We start from the raw sequence: 22,799 nt of genomic DNA on the forward strand, positions 1-22,799 counted from the left end.
GGACAGAGATGAAGCCTGCAAGGGGGCGGCTGAGCAGAGGGAAAGGGAGGGAGGGGAAGATCCCCAACTCTAAATTCGCTGGGAAACCTTTGATGATCCCATCTCCTCTTTGGTCTTGTTTCCTAAGCTGTCTCCTTTCCATCATTCTAGCATCCCTATGTTTTCTCCCTCTGTCAACAAAGTTTTACTGAAAGGTACTGGGGTCAGGCAGGGTCTGGGTCAGGATTGAGGGCTGGATTTGATAAGCAGGGCGTATAAGCAGCTAAGAACATGGGCTCTGGAGTCAGAGCCCTGGTTTGGATCATGGCCTACACCTCATGGTAGGAGTCCCTGAACAATCTACTTGACCTCTCTGTTCCTTTGTTTCCTCATCTATAAAATAATAATAGTGTTGGGCAGGTTACATATTATCGCAGAAGGAAAAAGCACATTCGATAAATATTAGGTGCCATTATTACTATTACTATTATTTGTAGTAGAAAAATCAAGAAAGAGGGAATTGAACACACAGAAGAGAAATAATTCAAAAAATTAATAGAACATTTCCCTGAGCTAAGGGAAGACTTGAGTATTGAGAATGAAAGAGCTGAAGTTAGTACCAGGAAAAATTACCAAAAGAGAGCAAACAACTAGAAATAATCTAATGAAATTTCTAAATTCCAAAGATTGGAAAGAGAACTCTGCTCATTTCCTTAAAGAAATCTGAGTTTCGGGGTAGATTATGTGGCAAATGCAACGGCACGTGTTCCAACACTGGATGCTGGGATGACAGAGCGCCTGGATCCTCTCCTCGGGAAAAGGGCAAACACTTTGAGACCTACAAACACTGAGGAAGTATGCTACCCACAGACCCTTTCTGGAAAAATCACTCAAGAACGCTCTCCAGACAAAAACGAATCAAAGTCAAGAAGTCAAGAGTGAGATAGTGAAGTATGTTAGAGACCGAGAAGCAATGAAGCCAGAAACGTTTACTCAGTTAAAGTACTGATAACATAATTGAGAAGTTAGATGCAATTTAAACAAATTAGTCTTAAAACATAATAGAACTAATGTTTAAAAACACTAACAATCAGAAACTGAAGTTCTAGATGACTTCAGCAATAGTGTGGAGGCATGAAGAAAAGCAAAGAAAAGTATGGGCCAGCCCACATGCTCATTATGGGTAGTCGGAGGTGAGGACAAACTATTGTAGATCTGGTGTCATTCCTGATATTGAAATGTGTTTGTGAAAAAGGAAGGGTAAAACCACAGGCAGATTAGAGTTAGGTGTATAACTTCAGAGGAAATTTTGCGGAGTAGTGGAGATTGGTCTTGGGATGTTGACTACTATGAAACCATATTATGAAGCTATAGTAATTGAGTCTCAACCCAATGTAGTATTAGAAGCCCATGTGCAAGGAAGACATGAGCAGACAAGGAAGACATGAGGAAGACAAGAGCATTAAGAAACCCACCCACCTATGTCTGGAAATTTGGTCTATAAGAGAGAAAAGGAAAGATGATTCAAAAAATAAGTTTGGGAAAATTATTTAACCATTTAAAGGAAAATTTTAATGAGAGTTCCATCTGACACCAGGTATTAAATTACTGCAGATAAATTGAAAATATGAATATACTTGAATAAAATACAGAAGAATATTCATTATAATCTTGGAGTGTGAAAGACCTTAGAAAATATAGTCCTTCTAGCCCCCCAAAGGCTTGACTATCAAAAGATTTGATTACAAAAAATGTTAATTTCTGAATAATTAAGGATACTATAAATAAAGTTCAAAGGCAAATGGCAAACTGGAAAAGATATTTGTAACCTATATAATAAGTAAATGGTTAATATGCTAACCATATAAATAAGACAAAAGCCCTAGTAGAAAACTGGCAACTGATATGAACTGACAAGCAAAGGAAAGAAATGTAAGTGACTAATAAATGTAAAGAGAAGCTCAACCTCACCAATAATCCAACAATTGTAAATTAAAATAAAATATTTTTTTTCACTTCTCATACCAACAAAGAATTAAAAGAGCTGTAACACCTAGGATTAGGTAGGGAGCAGGAAAATAGGCACTCTCACTCAATGTTAATAGGAATGTAAATTGTACATTTCCTTAACCTCTCTGTTCTTTTGCTTTCTCATCTGTAAAATGGGGATAATAAGAATAGTGTTGGGCAGATGACATGTTTACATAGAAGGAAAATATTTGCAGAGCATGTTGGTAGTGTCACACTCTGTTCTACAGAAAAATGCCATAGGATATAATACACAGGACATTCTTAGGATGTTTATTGCAGCATTGCTCATAATATCAGAATATTGGAGACAGCTGATTGCACATCAACAGGGGAGTAGTTAAATAAATAATGGTCCATTGGCTACTAAGAATAAAGAGAAAGAACTTCAGGTACAGATGTAAAAGATTTATACACTGATTGGCCAGATTATTATGATCTCTGAATGCATAATAATCTGGCCACTCAGTGTATATCCTATATAATAAAAGGCTAATATGCAAATTGTCCCCTCGACCAGGAGTTCGACCAGCAGGCAGGCCAGCCAACCGCCCATGTCCCCTGCCCCTGGCCAGGCTGGCCGGACCCCACCCATGCACGAATTCATGCACTGGGCCTCTAATATATATATATATATATATATATATATATATATATATATATATATATATATATACATACACACACACACACACACACACACACACTGAGTGGCATATTATTTTGTGTTCAGAGATCATAATAATCTGGCCACTCAGTGTATGTTATATTGAGTTTTAAAAGATGAGTTACAGAAACTTTTGTATGATGATATTATCTAGTAAGATAAAACATAGTCTATGTATACATATGTGCATGAAATAATATTTGAAGAGACCACACCAAGCTTATAGCAGAGCTAAGGAATGGGGATTTTCTTTATTTATTTTATCCAGTTTAGTAATGTTTCAGATTTTTTGTACAAGTATATATCAAAGAACACATATAAGGCTAAATAAATAAATATTTTCATTTGTAAATAGATTTAAACATTTTAATTTCCTCAAATAAGTTTAACAAAAATATACAAGACCTATAAGAAAAAAAAATTCTTTTCAAAAGTTTACTTGGGAAATAATAAATGAGGAGACATAATCCTATTCCTGGATGGAAAGACAGTATTGTATAGACCTCAATACTCCCCTTTTTGATATTATATTTTTAACATAAGCCTAATCAAAATCTCAATGAGATTTTTGGGGAGGGCAGAGAGGAAGTAGGGACTGAATAAAATTATACTAAATTTCACTTAAAAGGATAAATATGTGAGAATAAAATTTTTTCTTAATTTTTCAAAAGAGTAATGAAAGGGTACTTATGCTAACATAATGTAAAAAGCATTGGAACAAATAACTGAGAAAAATAAAAGGTATTCTACCTCATATTATATACCAAAGTAAATTCCAAATAGACTGAAATGTTAAAAGTTGAAAAACAGCCTGACAGACGTGGCTCAGTGGTTGAGCATTGACCCATGAACCAGGAGGTCATGGTTTGATTCCAGATTGGGCACATGCCCAGGTTGCAGGCTCGATCCCCAGTGGGGGGCACACAGGAGGCAGCCATCAATGAAACTCTCTCATCGTTGATGTTTCTATTTCTCTCTCCCTCTCCTTTCCTCTCTGAAATAAGAAAAAAAGTTGAAAAATAAAACCATTAAGTTCAAGGGAGGTGCAATGACTATTATATAAACCTTGGGTGACTACCACAACACCAAAGGAAAAAATATTTTTTAAAATGAACAGATATGATATTAATCATCAGAAAATGCAATTCACAAATACAGTGAGATACTACTTCACACCCAGTAGGATGGGTCTAATTTAAGAAATGGGAAAATAGTAAGTGTTAGAGAGAATGTGGAGAAATCGGGATCCTCATACACTGGTGGTGGGAATATAAAATGATGCAGCCACTTCAGAAAACAGTCTAACAGTTCCTCAAAAAGTTAAACACAGAGTTATCATTGGACCCAGAAATTCCACTCCTACGTATATATCCAAGAGAAATGGAAACACAAGTCTACACTAAAACTTTCACACAGATGATTATAGCAGCATTGTGAAAGCAACCCAAATGTTCATCAAGCGATAAATGGATAAACAAAATGTGGTAGATCCACATAATGGAATAATATTCAGCCATAAAAGGGAATGACACGCATGCTACAACATGGATGAACCTTGAAAACATTATGTGAAGTGAGAGAAGCCAGTCACAAAAGACCAAATACTATGATTCTATTTATATGAAATGTCAAAATCAATAAAGACAGGAATGGATTAGTGGTTGTTTATGGCTGGAGGAGATGAGAGAATTGGTGATACTCTCTCATTATTGGTGTTTCTATTTCTCTAGATAAAGGTTGATAGCTAAAGGGCATGGTTTCTTTGAAAGATAATGAAAATATTATAAAATTGATCGTGGTAATGGTACTAAAAACCCACTGAATTGTATACTTTTAGGAGATAAATTGTTTATGTGAATAATTTCTTGATAAAGCAACTATCAAAGCAATGTAGAGATATGATTACCTATAAATAAAAAACATTTGTAAGTTTTAAAATGATAAAAAATAAAAGACTAACACAAATGTCTTTATTATATGAAGAACTCCTGATTAAACTATAAACCACCCAACAAAAAAATAGCTTGAACGCATGTTCACAAAACATAAGTAACAAAAGGGCATATAAATAAATATTCAACATCTCTAGAAATCCAAAAATGAACCTACTAAAAGAAATGTAACAATGCACAGTGTTGGTGAGGGTGTGGGGGAATGGTCCTTCTCCTACCCAGACTGTTTCAGTTTGCTCAGGACTAAAGGGTTTCCCAGGAAGCAGAACTTTCTGTGGTAAAAAGGCAAAGTTCTGGGCAAAGAAGGATAAGTCGGTCAATCCACAGTATGGGTTATATAGCACAACCGATCTGGAGAGTCACTGGCAACAGATATCAAGAACCTCTTTTACAAATACACACTCTTTGACATGGAAATTCTACTACCAGGAACTTATTCTAACAAAATGTTCATTCATTCATCAGAGATTTGTGGAGAGTCAATCATTTTCACTAGATGATGGAGATACCAATATATACCCACAAGGATTTGTTAAATATCAAGTTTTTGTAAAAATGAAAAAATGGAAACAACCTAAATGTTAAACTTCTGGAAACTATTTCAATAAAGCCTGTTTCATCTACACCAGGGGTGGGGAACGTCTGGCCCATGGGCCGTATAAGGCCCATGAAATCATTTCATCTGGCCCTGCCAAGGCATTAGGGGTTTGTTAATTAAATTTTTGACCAAATATAGCAGGCTAATTTTTAAGTTGATAATTTTGTATGGCCTGAGAATGATGTTATAAATATCCAAATGGCCCTTGGCAGAAAAATGGTTCCCCACCCCTGATCTAGATAATGAAATATTCTGCAGGCACTAAAAGTGATGCTGTAGAGCAGTGGTCAGCAAACTCATTAGTCAACAGAGCGGCAAACCGCGGCTCGCGAGCCGCAGTTTGCCGACCACTGCTGTAGAGGAACATTTATTGACATGGAAACATAGATACACTACATTGTTAAATGGGGAAAAAACAAGTTTGAAAATTGTGTGCACTAGTAACTACAATTTGCAAATAAGATATATGTGTGTATAAACAATTGCCTGACAAGGATACACCCAAAAATGTTAACAGTGGCTATCTCTGGGTGTTGGGATTAAGGGTGAACTTCATTTCCTTCTACTGGTTCATCTGTATTAAACGTTTTCTTCATGATAAACGTAAGTAACTTTTGCAACAACACAACAACAAAAACGCCAACTGCATTAAAAGCAAACACCTGCATGCCCCATGGGGGAGGCCGCAAGGAAGGGGCTGCGGAGAGGGGAGCACATGTTCATGCTTGACCTAGTGATGACAGCCATCTTTACTGAGTACCTTCCACATGCCAGGCACTTTGCCACCCAGCCCTTTAATCCTCACAAGAAACCAGTGAGATAGGTGCCCTCGTCTCCTTTGACGGATGCTAGGTGGTCCACCGGTAACTCCACAGCTGGTGAGAGGCACAGCTGGCATTTGAACCCTGGCCTGCCTGCTTCTAAACCCAGGCCCCTGCCTCTGCCTTAGCTGCCTCTGCTTGTTCCTGAGGCAGGGGGAAAAGAGGTCCCAGGACACTAGACCCTCTGTCCTGCAGACCAGTTTTATGCCCCCGCCTTGTCCTCTTTCCCTGCAGACAGTCCAGGGGGCGACAGGAGGACACATCAGCAAGGGTAGGGACACCAGTAAAGGGAAGGCTTGGCGCTGGAAGGCCAGCTGGCGGAGGTCAGGGCTCAGGGCGGACTAGAGAGGGACTCCTCCTCGCCTGCTGGGCGACTCTCAGGAAGCCCGACCACATCCGGCCCCAGGAATTCCCAGGCCCTGTGCTCGCCCAGAGGCAGCGAGAGAAAACCTCACAAGGCCTGGAGCCGCCCTGCTGAAACAGCAGGAGGAAGACAGCCTGCCATGTGGGACCTTCTCCCGGGACTCTGTGGCTGCTGGCCAGTCCTTTCCCCTCTCCCGGCCTCCAGAGCCTCCTCTTCTGTATGAGAAGGGGACGTGAGGGCTGATGCTCCAGGACCCTCCCAGATCTAAATCCTCCGAATCTATGGCACTTCCTCACAAAGGGCCTGGCAGGAAGAGGAAGGGGGTGAGGTCCCACCCAGCTCCCGAAGGAGCCCCCTCCTCTTCCCCTCAGCTCTGATCCCATTGCTATTTTTAGAGCAGACCACAGGGAGCTTCTCTGCCAGTCCTGCGAGGCTCCAACCTCCAGGTGAAATACAGCAGCCTCATTCATTCCACTCCAGCAAGAACACGCCAGGAATTTAGAGACAACTCAGCCTCCGAGACAGCCGCTGCCCACGCCTTTAGCCGGGCCATTTCTCACTATTTCCTTTACAGCCCAAAGTGGTGACTTACTTTTCCTAATGACAACACAGCGGAGTGAGATGACGAGAGTACCTCTAAGACAATCTGAGTCCTTCCCTCCTCCCAACCTGGCAAACTTCAAAAGTCACTAAAGAGGAGCGCTGGCCTACAAGGTAGGGGGTTGGGTCCTAGTTCCAGCTCTAGCACCAACCATGTGCCCTTGGCCAAGTTCTTGCCTCTCTTGGTCTTAGTTTCTACAAATCAGTTTGTTAATCAATTGATCTCCGTGGGGGTAGCTTTTCAGTTCTACATTCAAAGACTGTATGGTTGTATCAAATTTCTAATCACTTACAAAATAAATACTATATTCCCAATTGTGGTTCTGTGTTAAGGAGAGGTGAAGAAATTTGCCCAAAGTCACACAGTGAGTTACCAGAAAATCAGGATTTGAACCAAGATCTTCAGAATCCTATGCTAGTTTACTCTGAGGGCAATGGGCTCGGTGAGAGGGGAAAAGAACCACAGGAACAGTTTTGATCAGGGCTTCTTTCTCTCTGAGGATATACAGGAGTCAGCATGGAATAAGATGGAATCCATGACCCGGAAGTGAATCTGGGCAGGTTGCTTAATAAACCAAGTGGGGACCCAGGCTCTGGTCTTGCAAAGCTGAGGTCAACAGAAAAAACTCAGAGTCAAGAGAGTCAGGACACCTGAGTTCTAGTCCTAGCTCTGCCACTAATTTGTCCCATGACCTTGGCCAGGCCACTTCCTGTTTGTGAGCCTCAGTTTCCACATCTAGATTCTAGAACATGAGAGGTTTGAATTGTGTGACCCAATTCAATTCTACAACATCTACTAAGGGCCAGGCAGTAACAGAAAAATAAATAAGATATTGCCTCCACTGGCTTCCCAGGAGCCCACAGCCTCACAGGTGAGACACATCTGCCTGCCACACAGTGCTGAGAATGAACCAGATACTATGGAAATGCAGAGGGGGAAGAAGCCACGACCTGTGATGCAAGTCTGAGAAAGATGTCTCAGGAGGTGCCAAGCCTTGAAGGTCAGGAACTGCATCCAGCAGAGACAACAAGGAAGGCAGGCAACATCTGACAGAATAAGCAGTCTAAAATGAATGTGCATGGGGGACTTGGAGAAGGGGAAATAGTCCAGTGTGGCCAGGGTGTGAGCACAAAGCAGGAGCACAGTACAACCAGGGAGAACCTTGAGAACCAAGCTGAGACCCGAGCTTAATTCTGAAGACAGGGGCCTCCCACACTGGCCTTGAAGCAGGACTGTGGCTACTCAGCCTCCCCTTCACCTTCAACTTGGATGGTCCATGATTGCTGGAAAGCAGTACAAACAGAGCAATCAAAAGCAGGCGCTCTGGAGTTGGGCCACCCAAGTTCCAATCCCAGCAGCCCACTAGCTGTGTGACCTTGGGCAAGGTTCTTAACTTCTCTAAGATAGCGCCTTCATATATCAACTGGGTATGATGAGGGTAAAGGTGTAACAGGGATAATAAACCCCATGAGGCTGAAATGAGGATTGAAGAGACAAATGTAGGTCCAAAGCTTGGCATTGGGCCAGATTCGCAGTACACATGCTCACCAAATTACCTAGTGTTATTGTTCTACCCTTAAACCAAAGATCTGGGAACAATTTGGAGGATGCTGGCCCTATTCAGAGATAGGCTTGAGAGGAGATAAGGTCAAGACAGGAGAGATGGTCAGGTTGTGCTGTCTTTGTTAAGAGCTAAAAAAGGAATGACAAGATGGCTGAGTCCACGGGTAAGACTCGAAGAAGGCAGTCTACCCACAGGCAGACAGGCAGCAAGGAGGTGGGAGGGGAGCTGGAGAGTCTGCTTCTTTGGGGGGATATCTGAAATCCTGTCCAGTTGATTCCCAGTTACTTAGAGTTGAGATTTGAAACCAGTCAATTAGCAAGATCTGGGCCCAGAACCTGAAACAGTCTCTCCCCACCCTCGACAGGGCTTGGGTCAAAGGCCTCCTTCCCGACTCTTGCTCAGTGCACCCGGCCTGAAACTGAAGCCATCCTTTTCTGCCTTTGGCCCACGTGCCATTGCTGCCGGGTACCCCAAGGCTGTGTCTGCTGGTCCTCTTGAATGCCAGACTCAAAAGGGGAAGGGAGTCCCCCCACAGTCCCAGTGCCAAGCCCCCACCCGACCCCCAGCCTGTCTTGAGGAGTTCCACCATGTCTTTTATATCAGACTTTTCAAATCTTGTGTGAAGCTATTGAATCTTTCAGCCTGGGCCACCCCTCAGGAATATGAATGCTGGAAATTCATTCTCCATGGTGTAGAGAATATTGTATCTCACTTATTTGTCCTAAGCTTTAGGACAAATAAAAGCTTAAAAGGCCACAACTTCCACATGCAGGAGAGCCCCCTCCTGCCTCTTCCTGGAGGAGATGACTGATTTCTCTCACTCTCATTCCAAAAAGACAATTTTTTTTTTTTACATTGGAAAGAGCAATGGATTAACTTCAAAGGCCTTAGCTTGAGAACTAGCTCGGCCTCTTACCAGCTGTTTGACCTTAGATAAATCATTTAACATCTCTGAATCCTAGTCACTTTCATCTGAGAGCTGGGAGGCCTAGGGGAGATAATGCCTGGGGTCCCAGATTACCATCTCCAAAGCCCATGCTCTCACTGTGGGGACACCTCCCACACTGTGAAACTGCCTGCACCTCACTTTACAGAACCCTCATGGTAACACGTGTGAAAAATGAAGACTCTGGTGGCAGAATATATTAAAAAAAATTTTTAAACAAAGAATAAAAATACTAGATATAAATAATTGTCCTCATTATTTCCAACAGGTCCCAACTCCCAAAGGGCCAAAAGACCCAGGGCCAGCAGAGTCCCGGGCATGACTGAGTACAGAAGAGAGGAGAGTTTCAAAAGACCCAGAGCCTGAGACACATGAAACAGGATCAGAGGGTACAGAGGGTATACCGGGAACTGAAGGATCACTTTGTATTCAAATCACACAGATGGCCTTTTCAACAATAAATGCTTGTGCTCCCATCCTCCCAGCTCCCAGGCCCTGAGACACCAAACCAAGACAATTGGCCCATCAGGAAAGAGACCATTGTGTGGGCTTCTTGGGTGATTTATGTGGAGGGAGGGGCTCGGCTGTATTTCCCGTGATTATGACATTCAAATGCAATTTTGATAGCTTGTTCGTCTTCCCGGACTGCTGGGATGGATGGGGGTGCTGAAGAGCGGTGGCCACCGGTCAAACTGCATCTTCTCAAGCTCCTGGAGTCAAATTAATGATGTCCTCGATTTGAGGCAGAGCAGCCATGGCACTCTGACCACAGTCCCTGGAAAGATGGGGTCCTTCAGGTGCTGATGTCTGCTTCCCCAACAGCTGGCGGGACCGAGGACCCTGATGTGAACATCCACCCAACTTAGCAGCTTACTGAGACAAGCTGGGGAAGAAGCCCTGTCCCAGGGCTGGGTGCTGCATTCGGATGCTCCGTTTCCCTGTGCCCAGAACTCCTGTCCTCTGCACCTGTCTGGTGGACAGAGGTAGGTCCCAGGTCCCAGAGAGACAAGCTTGCTATCTTCCCAGACAGGCGAATCTCCTGTGCCCCACATTCCCCTTAATGTCATTTTGTAAGGGAATCAAATGAAATCAAAGTGCAGCTGCAGAACTGTCTGTGCAGACCCAGCTGCGCAGCCTCTCAGAATTAACCCCGCGGCTGAGTCCTAGCTGACAGACAGTGTGCATCCCTTGTCCCACTTCAGACCCGGTCTATTCCCTGCTGGGCAGGGGGACTGGCTTGGTCATGAGCAGATACATGCCACCTCCTGTTAAGACTGCCGAGGCCACATGCCCGATCTTTCCTAGACTGGGAGGGGGTTAAGGGAAGAATTCTCGTCTGGGCCACCCTTCTTGGGGTTCCAGTGGCCACCGCAGTGGAGCAAACTCACCAGGGCACAAGGCCCCTCTCTAAAGACATGTAAGAGGTCTTACAGGACACGACGCAGACTATCCGGGCTATGGCGCTTCTGGCCTCTCTGACCCCTTTCCATGCAAGTGAGCCTGACCTACATACCTCCCTCATGCATAAGCTATGTCACTTACACCTGCAGCCTTGGGCTGTCCTCATCCCAGGTCTCAGCAGTTAGGAAAGGGTGTGAGAGCTGCCCAACCCTGGGCTCCAGTGGGGGTGCAGCCAGCAGGGAGCAGGCTGAGCTCTAGGCACTGTCCCCTGGATAGGCCTTTCTTTAGCCCTGAGGCAGGACAGTTTCCTGCAGAGTGCTGAGCCATACCTCACCCTGGGCCCTGACCTTAGGAGCGCTGCAGAAAACAAAACAAATCCATTTCTAGAGGTTTGTGTTCCAGCTTCCAATCAGACCGTTCATCACAGGATGGAGGGACAGCACAGGTAAGCCCTAGGGGCTGTGAACTTCCCACCTTGGCCAGAAAAAGCACCTACTGCTCCCAACTCCCAGAGACATTCCAAGAACTCAGCACTGGTCCCTACCCTGGCCTGGCCAGGAGGGGGTCTGGGAGGAAGGCCCCAATCCTCTCTTGCATCCACTGAGAGAGCAAGGCACAGTGGAGGGTGGGGGAGGGGCGAATAAATGGGAAAATTCTCTGTACTCATTCCAGAGCCTCTACCACATCCCCACTTCCCCAGCCACCATCTAGGACAGGCCGCTACCACCCCTAACCTGGAAGTCTAAGGGGACCCCTAACTGATCTCCTCAGAGCCAGTTGGGCCCCTCCTGACACTGATCTTCTAGAAATGTGCCTGAAACTCTATGACTCTCTTTCTCAAAAGCCTTCACTGGCTTCCCACTGTATCTAGAACAAAATCAATAAAATATGAACAACCACAGCCCTGTGCAATATGGCCCCCGCCCGCCTTATCTGCCTCTTCACTGAGCTCCAGCCACGGGGGCCTGGCCCAGTTCCTCCTGAACGCCACACTTCCCATTTCAGGTGCTCCACCCAGCCCGTCCCATTTGCCTGGAATACTCTTTCCAAAGTCCTTGAGTGGCTAAGTCCATTTTCTGGCCTGCAGGTCCCAGCTTAAGAGTTATGATCTCCCCCACCACACACTACACACACACACACACACACACACACACACACACACACACACATACACACAGATATACACACACACACACACGATCTAAATAATATTGTCTCTTACAGGAATCTGTTCTTTTACTTCCTAGATTATCACAGTTTGTAATCACATGAGAGAGAGAGTGTGTGTGTGTGTGTGTGTGTGTGTGTGTGTTCATTTATTTAATGTGACTCCCCAACTAGGACTGAAATCTTGATAAGAGCAGAGACCATGTCCATCTCATTCTCCACAGTATCCCAGGTCCTAGCACAGAGCCTGGCATAAAGTAGATGCCCCCAAAATATCGGTTGAATGAAGGAATGAATGAGTGAGTACAGATGAATGAATGGGTGACTATGTCTTCTGGCAGTGGAGGGTCATGGCATTGTTCTCCACCAGGGCTGACCTCCCAGCCTCTCCTGCTGCCCTCAAGGCAGGCGCTGGAACCACCAGAAGCCCAGATGCTATTTCACCTCCTTCTTCCTTGTGGGAAATAAGTTTCTGAGTCTTCTCCATTAGGACTTTCTGATGCCAGTCTGCAGGCGCCCCGAGGGCCTCTCACACCACGGCAGTCCTTCTGATGCCAGTCCACACACACCTGTGGGGCTGCTCCCTTCAGATGACCCTAGGCCCACCATCTTGGTCCTCAGTTTTGGGTCCAGTTGAGGTGAGGTTACTGTGTGGTAGGGGATGCCCAAGAAAGGGTTAAGTTGCCAGAAGCAGAGTCCGGCCTTTGGGTTTGCTCAGCCAATCAGAGTCTGTCCTGATGAGGTAAAGCTTCTATCCTGGGTGGCATTGGTTGAGTTGGCCAGCCCCATCTCCTGCTGGAGGGAGCCGTAAGGGTGGAGTTTCTGTGGAACCAGACAGAACTGGAATTAGCTTGCTGTCTACTCAGGCCTGGGCTGCCCGACTCCAGAACCTGCCCCTGCTCCTTTCTAAGGCGCTGAGACAGACCCTGGCATCTCCAGGGCCCTATCTAGCTTCCCAGTAGAGATGACAAGGTGGCACACCTCAGCATCACATCTGGAAAAAGTCTCACAGCCAGAACAGACCCAGGAGGCCTCAGTTTCCCTGCCTGAGCCCTGGAATACAGCAGTTGGTACATGAAGTGACGTGGAGCAGTCGTCACAGACGCTCAGAGTAGCAGCATTCAGCTTCAATAAACAAAGCCACTAGAGGAATCTTCCTATATAGACGTGACTTTATTAATCATCATAATTCACAGAGTTCTTCTCGTGCGCCGCTTTGCTAAGCACACGGCATGAGCCTAATCCTCACAAGAACCCTATTAATCCATCTACTTTGCTGATGGAAACACTGAGTCTCAGAGTGGCTCGGTGTCTAGCCTGAGGCCGCAGAGCAGGAAAGCTTGTGTCTCCCTCATCGCTTGCTATGCTATTTTTGAATGACCTGTTGGCATATCTCCACGCCGGACTGTGATCTCCCAAGGAAAGAGCGTGACCGATTCGTCCGTGCATTGCCACCCTCAGGCCCAGGGTGTGCCCTGAGGACAGGGTAGAACAGGCTATACCGCACCCCCTTCTCATCCCTGATGGCTCAGTCAAAAGCCTGCCCTCCTCAGAGGCTTCCCATTGCCCAGCCCAAAGCTGTGCACATGGTGGGCTCAGTGGCGGGTCACGGAACGGACGGCAAATGTGCAGCCACGACCCCACTAGACGGCTCTTGGGATCCACCAGGCACCGCCTTTAATACTCAGCTGGCCACTCTGGTCCCTGTCACGTCTGTCTAATTAAAGGAAAATTCCATAGGACAGGAATCCGGTCTTGTACATCTCCATGACCCCAAATGACCTAAAAAGTGTCTGGCACAGAGCAGGCATTCATTATGTATATTTGATTGAATAACCAAAGTCATGTGTATCCGTCTGCCCTACTCACTTAGAACCTCAATGGCCATAGGGAAGAAAGACCACCTCTGAGTTCTTCTAGATGAGATGCATGGCAGCATGCCCTGCGCAGGAAGTTTAGTAAAAGCTATCCCAGGCAGAAGAAGAAAGGTAGGTTCCCTCCAGGGATAGATAATGAAGCAAGAGAGGGGACAGATAATGAGGAAGAAGGGAGTGGTGAGCAGAAGACAGAGGCTGGGAGAGCGGAGGGAGTGGGCCATTTATTTCTACAGAAAGATGCAGAGCATGCAGGCCAGCCCCAGCAGCCTCCTACCTACTGTGGTCAGCTAATAGTGAGCAAGAAAAAGGCAATGGATTCCCCAGAGAAGAAATGCAGTCCACCTGCTGCCGGCCTCATTATGTCCACCCTGACACAGCTAGAACCCCCGCCCTGCAGTCCACAGACCACAGGCACCTCAAAGACAGCACCGAAAGCCTGTGCCTGCCTGCCCCTTCCCACCTCCAAGAGAGAAACAGACCTGGCCCCTAAGACAGCAGATTTCACAGGCAAGTCAAGTAATGCAGCATCGTTAGGGTATAATTCCCTTCTGGAGACCGGATGACCCCAGGTCCTCGGCTCTCTTGAGTGACCAGAATCGCAAAGCTTGAAGAGCTGGGAAGAGCCACCAGACCAATGCACAGATGGAACCCCGGAGGCCACGCGGGAAGTGGTTGCCAGAGGACACACCGCAGGCAGTGCCTCTCCATCCTCCTTTGACTCCATCTTGCTCCAATTCCCTCCGTCCTTCCCAACGAGCATTTCACGTTCAGGGCACCTCACATTTATTATGTTTTGCAAATTTGGGGAAAACTTGGCATTCTTTGAAATGTTTGAAGAATCTCCATTCAAAGGTGTCAGCAAATACTGGTGAAAGGAATGAGGTTGAGAAGGGGCAGCATAGGAGTTTGGGGAGTTGCCTTGATACCCCCTCTTTCCCCAGAGAGGCATTTGAGTCTGGGGCGGGGGCGGGGCGGGGGGGGGAGGCAGGTGGCTTGGGCAGTGGCTTCCATTATGCGGCAGAAGGCGGAGCACTCCAGAAAGAACAAAGAAAAGACATTAAGATAGGCGGGCTGCTCAGTCAGGACAAATTGGTCAAGCAAGAAGTCAATGTCTGAGCCCTGCTTGGCCTTCCCTCTTCTCTCTCCCCTGGAGGACAGCAACCCTCGTGGAAAGGCTGTGGCCCAGCCCTTGGCAAGGAGTTCACAGTCACCTGAGGCTGCCAGGACCTGATGGAGCTGAGCACAGGGGGACAGCCACCTGGGCCGTCATTTAAGGTTCCTAAAGCCCTCCCACAACTATATGGGGCTGGAGAAAATCATATTGACCAAACTTTCCTCAGGGAGCATTCTGTGAGTGACCAGAAGGAGTGAGTTGCTAAGACACTTTAGTGTGTTGGTGGGAGTGGGCAAAGTTGGGCAGCGAGACCCCCAAGGGGCCAGTCGAATAAGATGATTACAGAAGTGTCTTCTAAGGAGGGTGAGCCAAATGGGGTGCGCAAGGCTGGGTCTCAGGGGAAGAGGCAGTTCTGAGACCATCCCCGAGGTTAGCCTCTCCTCCTTTACCTTCCTCCTGCTCAGCATACAACTTGTCCATCAGACACACGTTTAAGGAGTTTTGATTTGAAGAGGCGACCAACTGTTGCCTGCCCAGGATGCTCTATATCTTGGTGTGGCCCAGAAGCCAGGCCTCAAAGCCTGGGGCCTTCCAGGCTCAGTCAGCCAAGCCCGCAGCCCTGCAGGGACCAGAATGTGTCTCAGAAACACAAGCTACTTTAGTCTCGAGACTCCCCAAGGTACTGGAAGGCTGTTGGGAACACACTCCAAGCCCAGGAGCCCTGAAGCTGGACAGAAAGAACTCTTTCCCCTGAACCAGAAGGAGCTAAGCCCAAGACACAGAAACCTGGAGGACATGAGTTCGGCCATGCAACATCCCAGGGGCTGCCCCAGTGAATAGGGAGTGGCCTGGCTTCTGACTATAACCAACCCGGGATCAAGAGCTCAAGGCAGCCGGCAGCCTCCAGCCTCCTGCCTCCGGCCTCCGGCCTCCACGGGTCTCTGTTCAGTAAGAGAATCTGACAGTGGGAACCAGCCAGCCAGCACGCAACAAGCGGCCCTGACGGAGGTGGGGGCAGTGCACTGCCCACAGCTACTGAGTGCCTACTGCATACCGAGCACTGTGCTGTGAACTGTATAGGCAACATCTCCTTTAATTCTCACAACAACCCTTTGAGGGAGGAACTGTCGTCCCCCGATGAGGATAGCAAAGCTCTAAGTTAGTATAGTGACTTGCTCAAGGTCACACCACCAGTCAGCAGCAGGTTGCCACACCAAAGTCCATGCTCTTCCCACAGTCCCCCTCATCAAAGTTATGCTGGCCCCCGCTTGTGAAACAAGATAACGGTCAGGTCTGAGGTTGTACAGGTCTCAGGCGCTTCCCGGGCTGTGCAGCACTGCCCAGACACCTCTCCCCGGCCTGCTGCCCTCAGCAGACGCCACTGCCCCCACCCTATGCCTGCTGCCCAGGGCACGATGGGCTGAACCGCACCAGGAAGAAACAAGGCCAGGGAGTTTACAGACAGCTACCCTCCATTATCCTGCTCTCCCCCGCCTTGGCTCCTGCAGCCAACCAGACCAAACCCCAAAATGGCCAACCCTTTAGCAAGAGAAGTACCTGAGCGACTCACAAATGGGGAAATACAGCCGGGCCGTGTGGCTGGCCTCCGAGTGACAAAGGTCCAGCTCCCATCCTACCCCCTCCACAGGCACGGGGCCAGCTGAGGGGTCTGCTCCAGAGCAGTCTCAGATGGCAGTCTCTCATCTCCCCTGATGCTCCAGTTGGCCACCCCACCCCCCGCCCCTGCCCCAGCAAACTCCACTTGGCTCCAGTGGGCTGTGACCTGCTCAAACGAGAACAGCGTCTGCCGCAAACATCCCCTCCCAAGTATGTCTGCCTTGGGCCAGCGTTAAACACCAGTGTGCTGCCCCTGGCACAGCTCGCCAATGGCAGAGGGGCGCCACATGCCTGGCAGCAGCAGGGAGGCCAGTCCAAATTAGACCTTGCCATGGGCAAACCAAAGAACAGAGCCGAGAATTGATGGGTCATGCTCAATTTGGCTCTGTCACTCTACCCGAGCAATATAAAACCCACTCAGTAGCCCCAGTGAGGTGCCAAGGGGCAGAGACATTCAAGCACAGGCCTCCCTGCCAGGAGCTCGTTGTCCAGATCCAAGTCCTGAGCTGAGACTGGTCCCAAGCTCAATTCGGAGGCTCCAGGGTCCAGGCCCCTGAGGGGAAGCCAGGCAGCCGGGGCTGCAGCCACTGGCGACACCCTTACCTTGCTCCGTGGGGGCGAGGCCGCCAGCTGCTGCTGCTTCGCGATGTTCTCTGACAGGCACCAGCACACTCTCTTCTTCTGCTCCTGCGAGTGCGCTTCCAAAGTGAATAAGCACTCTGCCTTCTGACGTCAGGGAAAATAGAGAAAGGGACGGTCAGGGCTGCTCCCTGGTTCTGGGGGCTCCCAGGCCCGAGCCCATCCCTGGGCTCCAGAGGGCGAGGCTGCAGCAGGGCGGGGAGCGCCCACTAAAAGCCACAAGTGCACACGCATCCCCGGTGGCATCGAGGCAAGCAGAGGGGCAGGGAAGCTGATTCAGGGGCCAGCTGATGAGCCTTGTGCCCACAGGTTGGGGGAAGGGAGGGAGGCAGCGGTTCCCCACACAGTGAAGGCCTATGGAGAGCCACAGAACAGAAATGGTGAGGTCACCCCCGGGGACAGGCAGCACAAAGCAGCAGCTGGGAGAGCACGTGGGGAACCCAGAGGGCCAAGGTCTTTGCCCTTCGGATGCTCTGTGGAGCCAGGACCCTCTGCCCCCAGCTCACAGGACCCCCTCTCCCACCCAGGGCACGCTCGTCTCATCACCAAGCCAAGGTTAGATGGGTGATTGGATGGCACACCAACAGAAGCCTTTGGAAAGTCTTTGGTAGGCACCGTCATGTGGCCTCTAGCCCCACTACTGCCTGGCCTATGAGCTGGGTCTGATCCATGACTGCTCAGCTCCCCGGAGTGCAACAGCAGTCTCTGGCACTGCTGTCATGTAAATCCCGCTTTGCTATTTAACCTCCTTAAGAGCTGCAGTCTTATCTCCCCAACTGGACTAGAAACTCCTTCTTGGAAGGCCTTTCTCATCTGGACCTAGCACAGTGTTTGGCAAGCAATGCTCCGGTAAGCTCTGGCTCCCTGGAGGGACTTCCGGGAGGAGGTCAACGCCAGGGCAGCCCGGCCTGAGCACCAGCGGGCTGCTGAGACTCAGGGAGTGAGCCCTGGGTAGTCAGAATGTGCTGGGCGGGGAGGGGCTGTACAGCACGCCCAGTGCTCTCATCCACTGCAGCACACTCTGGTCAGGGGATTAGGAGCTTTCCGACTCCACTGGAATTTGATTATAACCTCACAGGGCTGTGTGAGGAGATAAACTCAGCCAGGGAGCTCAGAGCACACGCTGGACGGCTTGAAACAGAGAAGACAGCGTTTGTATGCAGTCCTTCCTTGTTGTGCAGTTGAACGGGCCTGGTCTGAGTGCCAGCTTTGCCACTTCCTAGCTGATGACCTCAGGAAAGTCTGTAAAATGGGAACGATAATGCCATCGCCCATGTCTCAGGGTTCTTGGGAGGCAAGTGAAGAGGGTCATCTCGGGCCTCAATAAACAGCAGCTATTGCTGTTGTCACTCACTCCTTCATTTAATACATATTTGTTGAGCACTTGCTATGTGTCAGAGATTGTGCTAGGCCTTGGGGGTAAAGGAGAAAAAGGAGAAATAGAGCCCTTGCCCTGAGGTTGGGGGGCAGACAATAAACGAATAAACAATATATTTACAAATTGTGGAAAGGTGACAAAGGGAGAGGGCCTACTTGAGCCCGGTGGCCAGAGATGGCCTCTCTTTATAAAGGGGCAGCAGTCCTGCCGAAACCAGTTTGGCTCAGTGGATAGAGCGTCGGCCTGCGGACTCAGGGGTCCCAGGTTCGATTCCGGTCAAGGGCATGTACCTTGGTTGCAGGCACATTCCCAGTAGGGGATGTGCAGGAGGCAGCTGATCGATGTTTCTCTCTCATCGATGTTTCTGGCTCTCTATCCCTCTCCCTTCCTCTCTCTGAAATATCAATAAAATATATTTAAAAAAATAAAATAAAATAAAGGGGCAGCAGTCCAGCGAGGCTGGAACAATAAGGAGCCAGCAAAGAAAGTGCTTGGGAGAAACTGTTCTAAGCAGAAGGAATAGCAAATGCAAAGGCTCCGAGCTGGGTGGCATCATCTAACAGCACTGAGGAACATTTTCCACCCTGCCATCCAACGCAGCCCTCGGGGATGCCACCCTCCAGGGTGAGGACACCTCCCATGTTAAGTGTTCTCCGGGTATAGCAATTACTCTCCAGCTCAAAAGTGCTCAGAAGCTGATCTTCCTAAAAGCATCAGAGGAGAAAGAGAAGAAAGCCCTGCCCCCGGGGCTTCTGGGAACTGGGTGGATGGGTGAGGCAATCCTATCACTTAACCACAGGTTCCCTCCATTCCCCAGAACCCCCAGCCCACTACAGGGTAGGACACACCCAGCAAAAGACCCCAAGATCCCCCATGGAGAAGTCAGGTGGAGCGGGAGACAACCAGCAGGCCGTCTGCGCCCAGTCTCACTGTGCTCCCCCTACGAGGGGAGGGGTGAGGCAGGGAAAAGGCCATCACTCCACAAAGCTGGCCCTGGCAGGAGACTCCTGGGTTCTGCCTCTACCTTGCTGTTTGGATTTCAGCATATCCTTTAATCTCCCTGAGTCTCTTTCAGCTCTGAAGCAGAAATTCTGTCATAATAATAATTCCTTTTATCTCATTACCAATTTTAAAAAGCACTTTACCATCCATGATCTCAAGAAAAGCTTCTACCCAGGAGTGAGTGACAACACCCTAAATCTAGGCCTGGCCCCGTGGCTAGTGGTCTTAGATGAGTACACATTATCAGAAAGCCCTTGCTCCCCAGGCTGCTCTTGAGGTGCTGCCTACAGCTTTGAGCTGGCCTGGCCAAGAGTCACAGCACGGAGCCAGGGAGGCTGAATTGCCATCTGCCTAAGTCTCTCTAAATCGGGGACCCCAGTGCTGCCCCCACAGGATGTGAACCTGTTGCTCTTAATCCACTGTGTGATCTAACCCATCAGTTACAAGCTGATACACACACTGCCCTCAGTACCAGGCTCCAGGGTCAAGGCTGTAAGCTACCCTGCAGGCATTCTCACATAACTCATTCACAGGGGGGGCCTCTTGACTTCAGGGAGGTTAGCCAAGCAGCACCGGGCCCAGCCCCCTCCATTCGCACATGAGCATCCCAAAGCCAACCAGAAACCCAGCACCTCTTGGCCTCTTTAAAACCCCCGTCTTGCCTCACCGCCTTGTTCCTAAATTACTATCTTTGTAAAAACTAAAACCTCTTCTCCTATTTACATTTGTTCACTTGCTTTGACAAACGTTCTCTCTTTTAATTCAGTTCTCCCCATGACCCTATCCCATAGCGAGGAAGGGAAGGCACAGCTGCTACCATTTTTCAGATGAGAAAACAGAGGCTCAGAGAGGTCAAGTTGGCTGCTCCAGGAGATCTCAGTCTGTCTTCCACCTCCCCCACATTGGTATAACTGCGTATATACATTAATTACAAAGAATGTGAGATATTCCTCTTAACTTTTAAAAGGTCAATGACTCTAATGGAGAGGAAATGAATATGAAAAGCTCTCCTCCTATTATGAAGCTGACAAAATAACAGCTACCATTTATTGAGCACTTACTGCAGGCGTCCTCAAACTACGGCCCGCGGGCCACATGCGGCCCGCCGAGGACATTTATCCGGCCCGCTGGGTGCCGCTGCCTGTCCTGCTTAGCAGCCGACTCGTCTCGTCCCGGGCCCGCAGTGCGCATAGGAATTTGTTCATAGTTTTTTTTAAAAAACTATAGTCTGGCCCTCCAACGGTCTGAGGGACAGTGAACTGGCCCCCTGTTTAAAAAGTTTGAGGACCCCTGACTTACTGTGTGCCAGGCTCTGAGCTAAGTGCCTTGGACACAGTATCTTATTGCATCTCATTTAATCATTACAAAAACCTTGCAAAGTAGGCCTCATCGCCCTTGTTTCAGACATGAGTGTGTAACCTGCCCAGATCACTCAGGTAGGAAATGGAAGAGCCAAGATTCGAATCCAGGTCTTCTTAACCCCAAGTGCAGATTGAAATTAATGGAGCCAGTATGAGATTCTACGTTGGTCCCTAGCCAACATGCACTCTGACCCAATGCCCCAGATGCTCTGAGGCCAGTAGTGGGCTGCATCTGTCCCATGGACTTTCAAGTGCTGAGAGACATTGGTCCAGGAGAATAGAGACCCCATAGCCAACGACTGCTTAGGGGAAACCCAACCAGGGCCTACTGCTGGGGCACAGTCAGAGCAGCTGCCACCCAGGCAATTGGGGCTTTCTCAGGGCAATGGAAAACCCTCTCCAAATCCCGACTCTCTGGCCCTGGTTTCTTCTCTGGGTACCACCTGCCTGTTAGGCAATGGACAGAAACCACTTGTCACAAGTTCCAGCTAAGATGTGAGTTCTGGGTTCTCCGTGGGATCCAGAACCACTGTGTCAAGCCTGTCCCAAGGAACAGAGCCAGCAGCCCTCTCTCGTCTTCCTTCATCATGGACATGCCTCTCATCCACAGCAGCCCATTAAGAGAAGAGAGAGGCTTCTGGCTGGCGGTGAGCTTCAATCCCCCAGCCCCGCGGGGTCAGATCACCTGGCACTTTACTGAAATGAAAGGCCCCAGATCAATATCCCTTGGTCAGTCTTGGGAGCCTAGGAGGTCACAGCTCCCAGGAAACGAATGAGCAGAAGTGCTTTTCTCTGGGAAAAACAAACCCAGCTTGGCAGGAAGCCCTCTTGGCATTAAAGAAGGTGGAGCTTCATTTCAGACCCTGCGGAGGGAATGGGGACCCAGAGGGGTGGGCCTGGAGGGGCCGATGCTCGGCTCTTCCCAGCTTGGCTCCCAGCTTCTAAGCTGCTCACTGTGCTCTGAACTGAACACCCACTACCTCTGAAGTGCCTCCGCCAGCTACTCTCAGGGCCTGGTGGCTGTGCTGACACAGGGGAGGGTGCCCAATGCCTTCTGGCCCTGGGATTGCCGTTCTAGGCAGCCAGCATCCCCAGCTCCGTTCTGACGATGTGCACTGTCCTTTGCAACTCTTGGCTCTCCCCTGAAGCTAACATCAAATCATCTTCTCCCCAGAGGTCTGTTCACTGGAGGGGACTCTCTCGAAGGCCTGCACCTCTTATCTTAGCCGGGAACTGAAGGAATGATTTTCAATCACAAATGACACACACTCCTTCTCAAAGGGGTGGCCTCCTCTCAGCCAGCCAGGGTAGACCATGCCCCACCCACAGGGTGTGGCCAGTGTAGACTTTCCCAGGTTCCCAGGACTGTTGGGTGGGACAGACCAAAGCAGAAGCAGGGGACAGGAATGGGTCTAATGAACCCTTGCTTGGGACAGAGAGCGCCCCTGCTCATATTAGCAGAGACACAGGTTGCGAATGAAAAATTCGCTGAAAATGGAAAAGAATTTGATGGCTCAGTAGTAGCTCTCAGTTTTTTTCACCACCAAGAACCTCTTATGAAAGCCCTGGTTTGATGATATTTTATCTCCCAAACCATATTAAGCAATAAGCTGTTTGCCCAATTTTGCTCAGCAAAGACATTACACTGCCCATCTGAGCTTCTGTTCAGACTGAGATAACCAGGACTACCAATCACACCGAGCCCAAAACACAGGCATGTGAT

At 48.6% G+C, this 22,799-nt stretch overlaps 1 protein-coding gene across 5 annotated transcripts in view; it reads right to left on the reverse strand.

Annotated features, from left to right (window-relative positions):
• Window positions 1-22,799, reverse strand: part of RGS3 (regulator of G protein signaling 3) — a gene marked incomplete at its 5' end in the record, with an annotated part of 121,755 nt that overhangs the window by 39,568 nt on the left and 59,388 nt on the right. For 2 of the 5 annotated variants that reach the window (XM_080671391.1, XM_080671388.1), the window contains 2 exons: window positions 9,224-12,910; window positions 17,300-17,422. In XM_080671391.1, the coding sequence (XP_080527517.1) occupies window positions 12,803-12,910; window positions 17,300-17,422 (231 nt within the window). In that variant the 3' untranslated portion in view covers window positions 9,224-12,802. Of the gene's footprint in view, window positions 1-9,223; window positions 12,911-17,299; window positions 17,423-22,799 lie in introns of those variants that run through there. The other 3 variants (XM_080671390.1, XM_080671387.1, XM_080671396.1) reach the window with 2 other exon arrangements.

This window comes from Plecotus auritus, assembly GCF_963455305.1.
Source record: "Plecotus auritus genome assembly, chromosome: 5".
Taxonomy (NCBI): Eukaryota; Metazoa; Chordata; class Mammalia; order Chiroptera; family Vespertilionidae; genus Plecotus; species Plecotus auritus.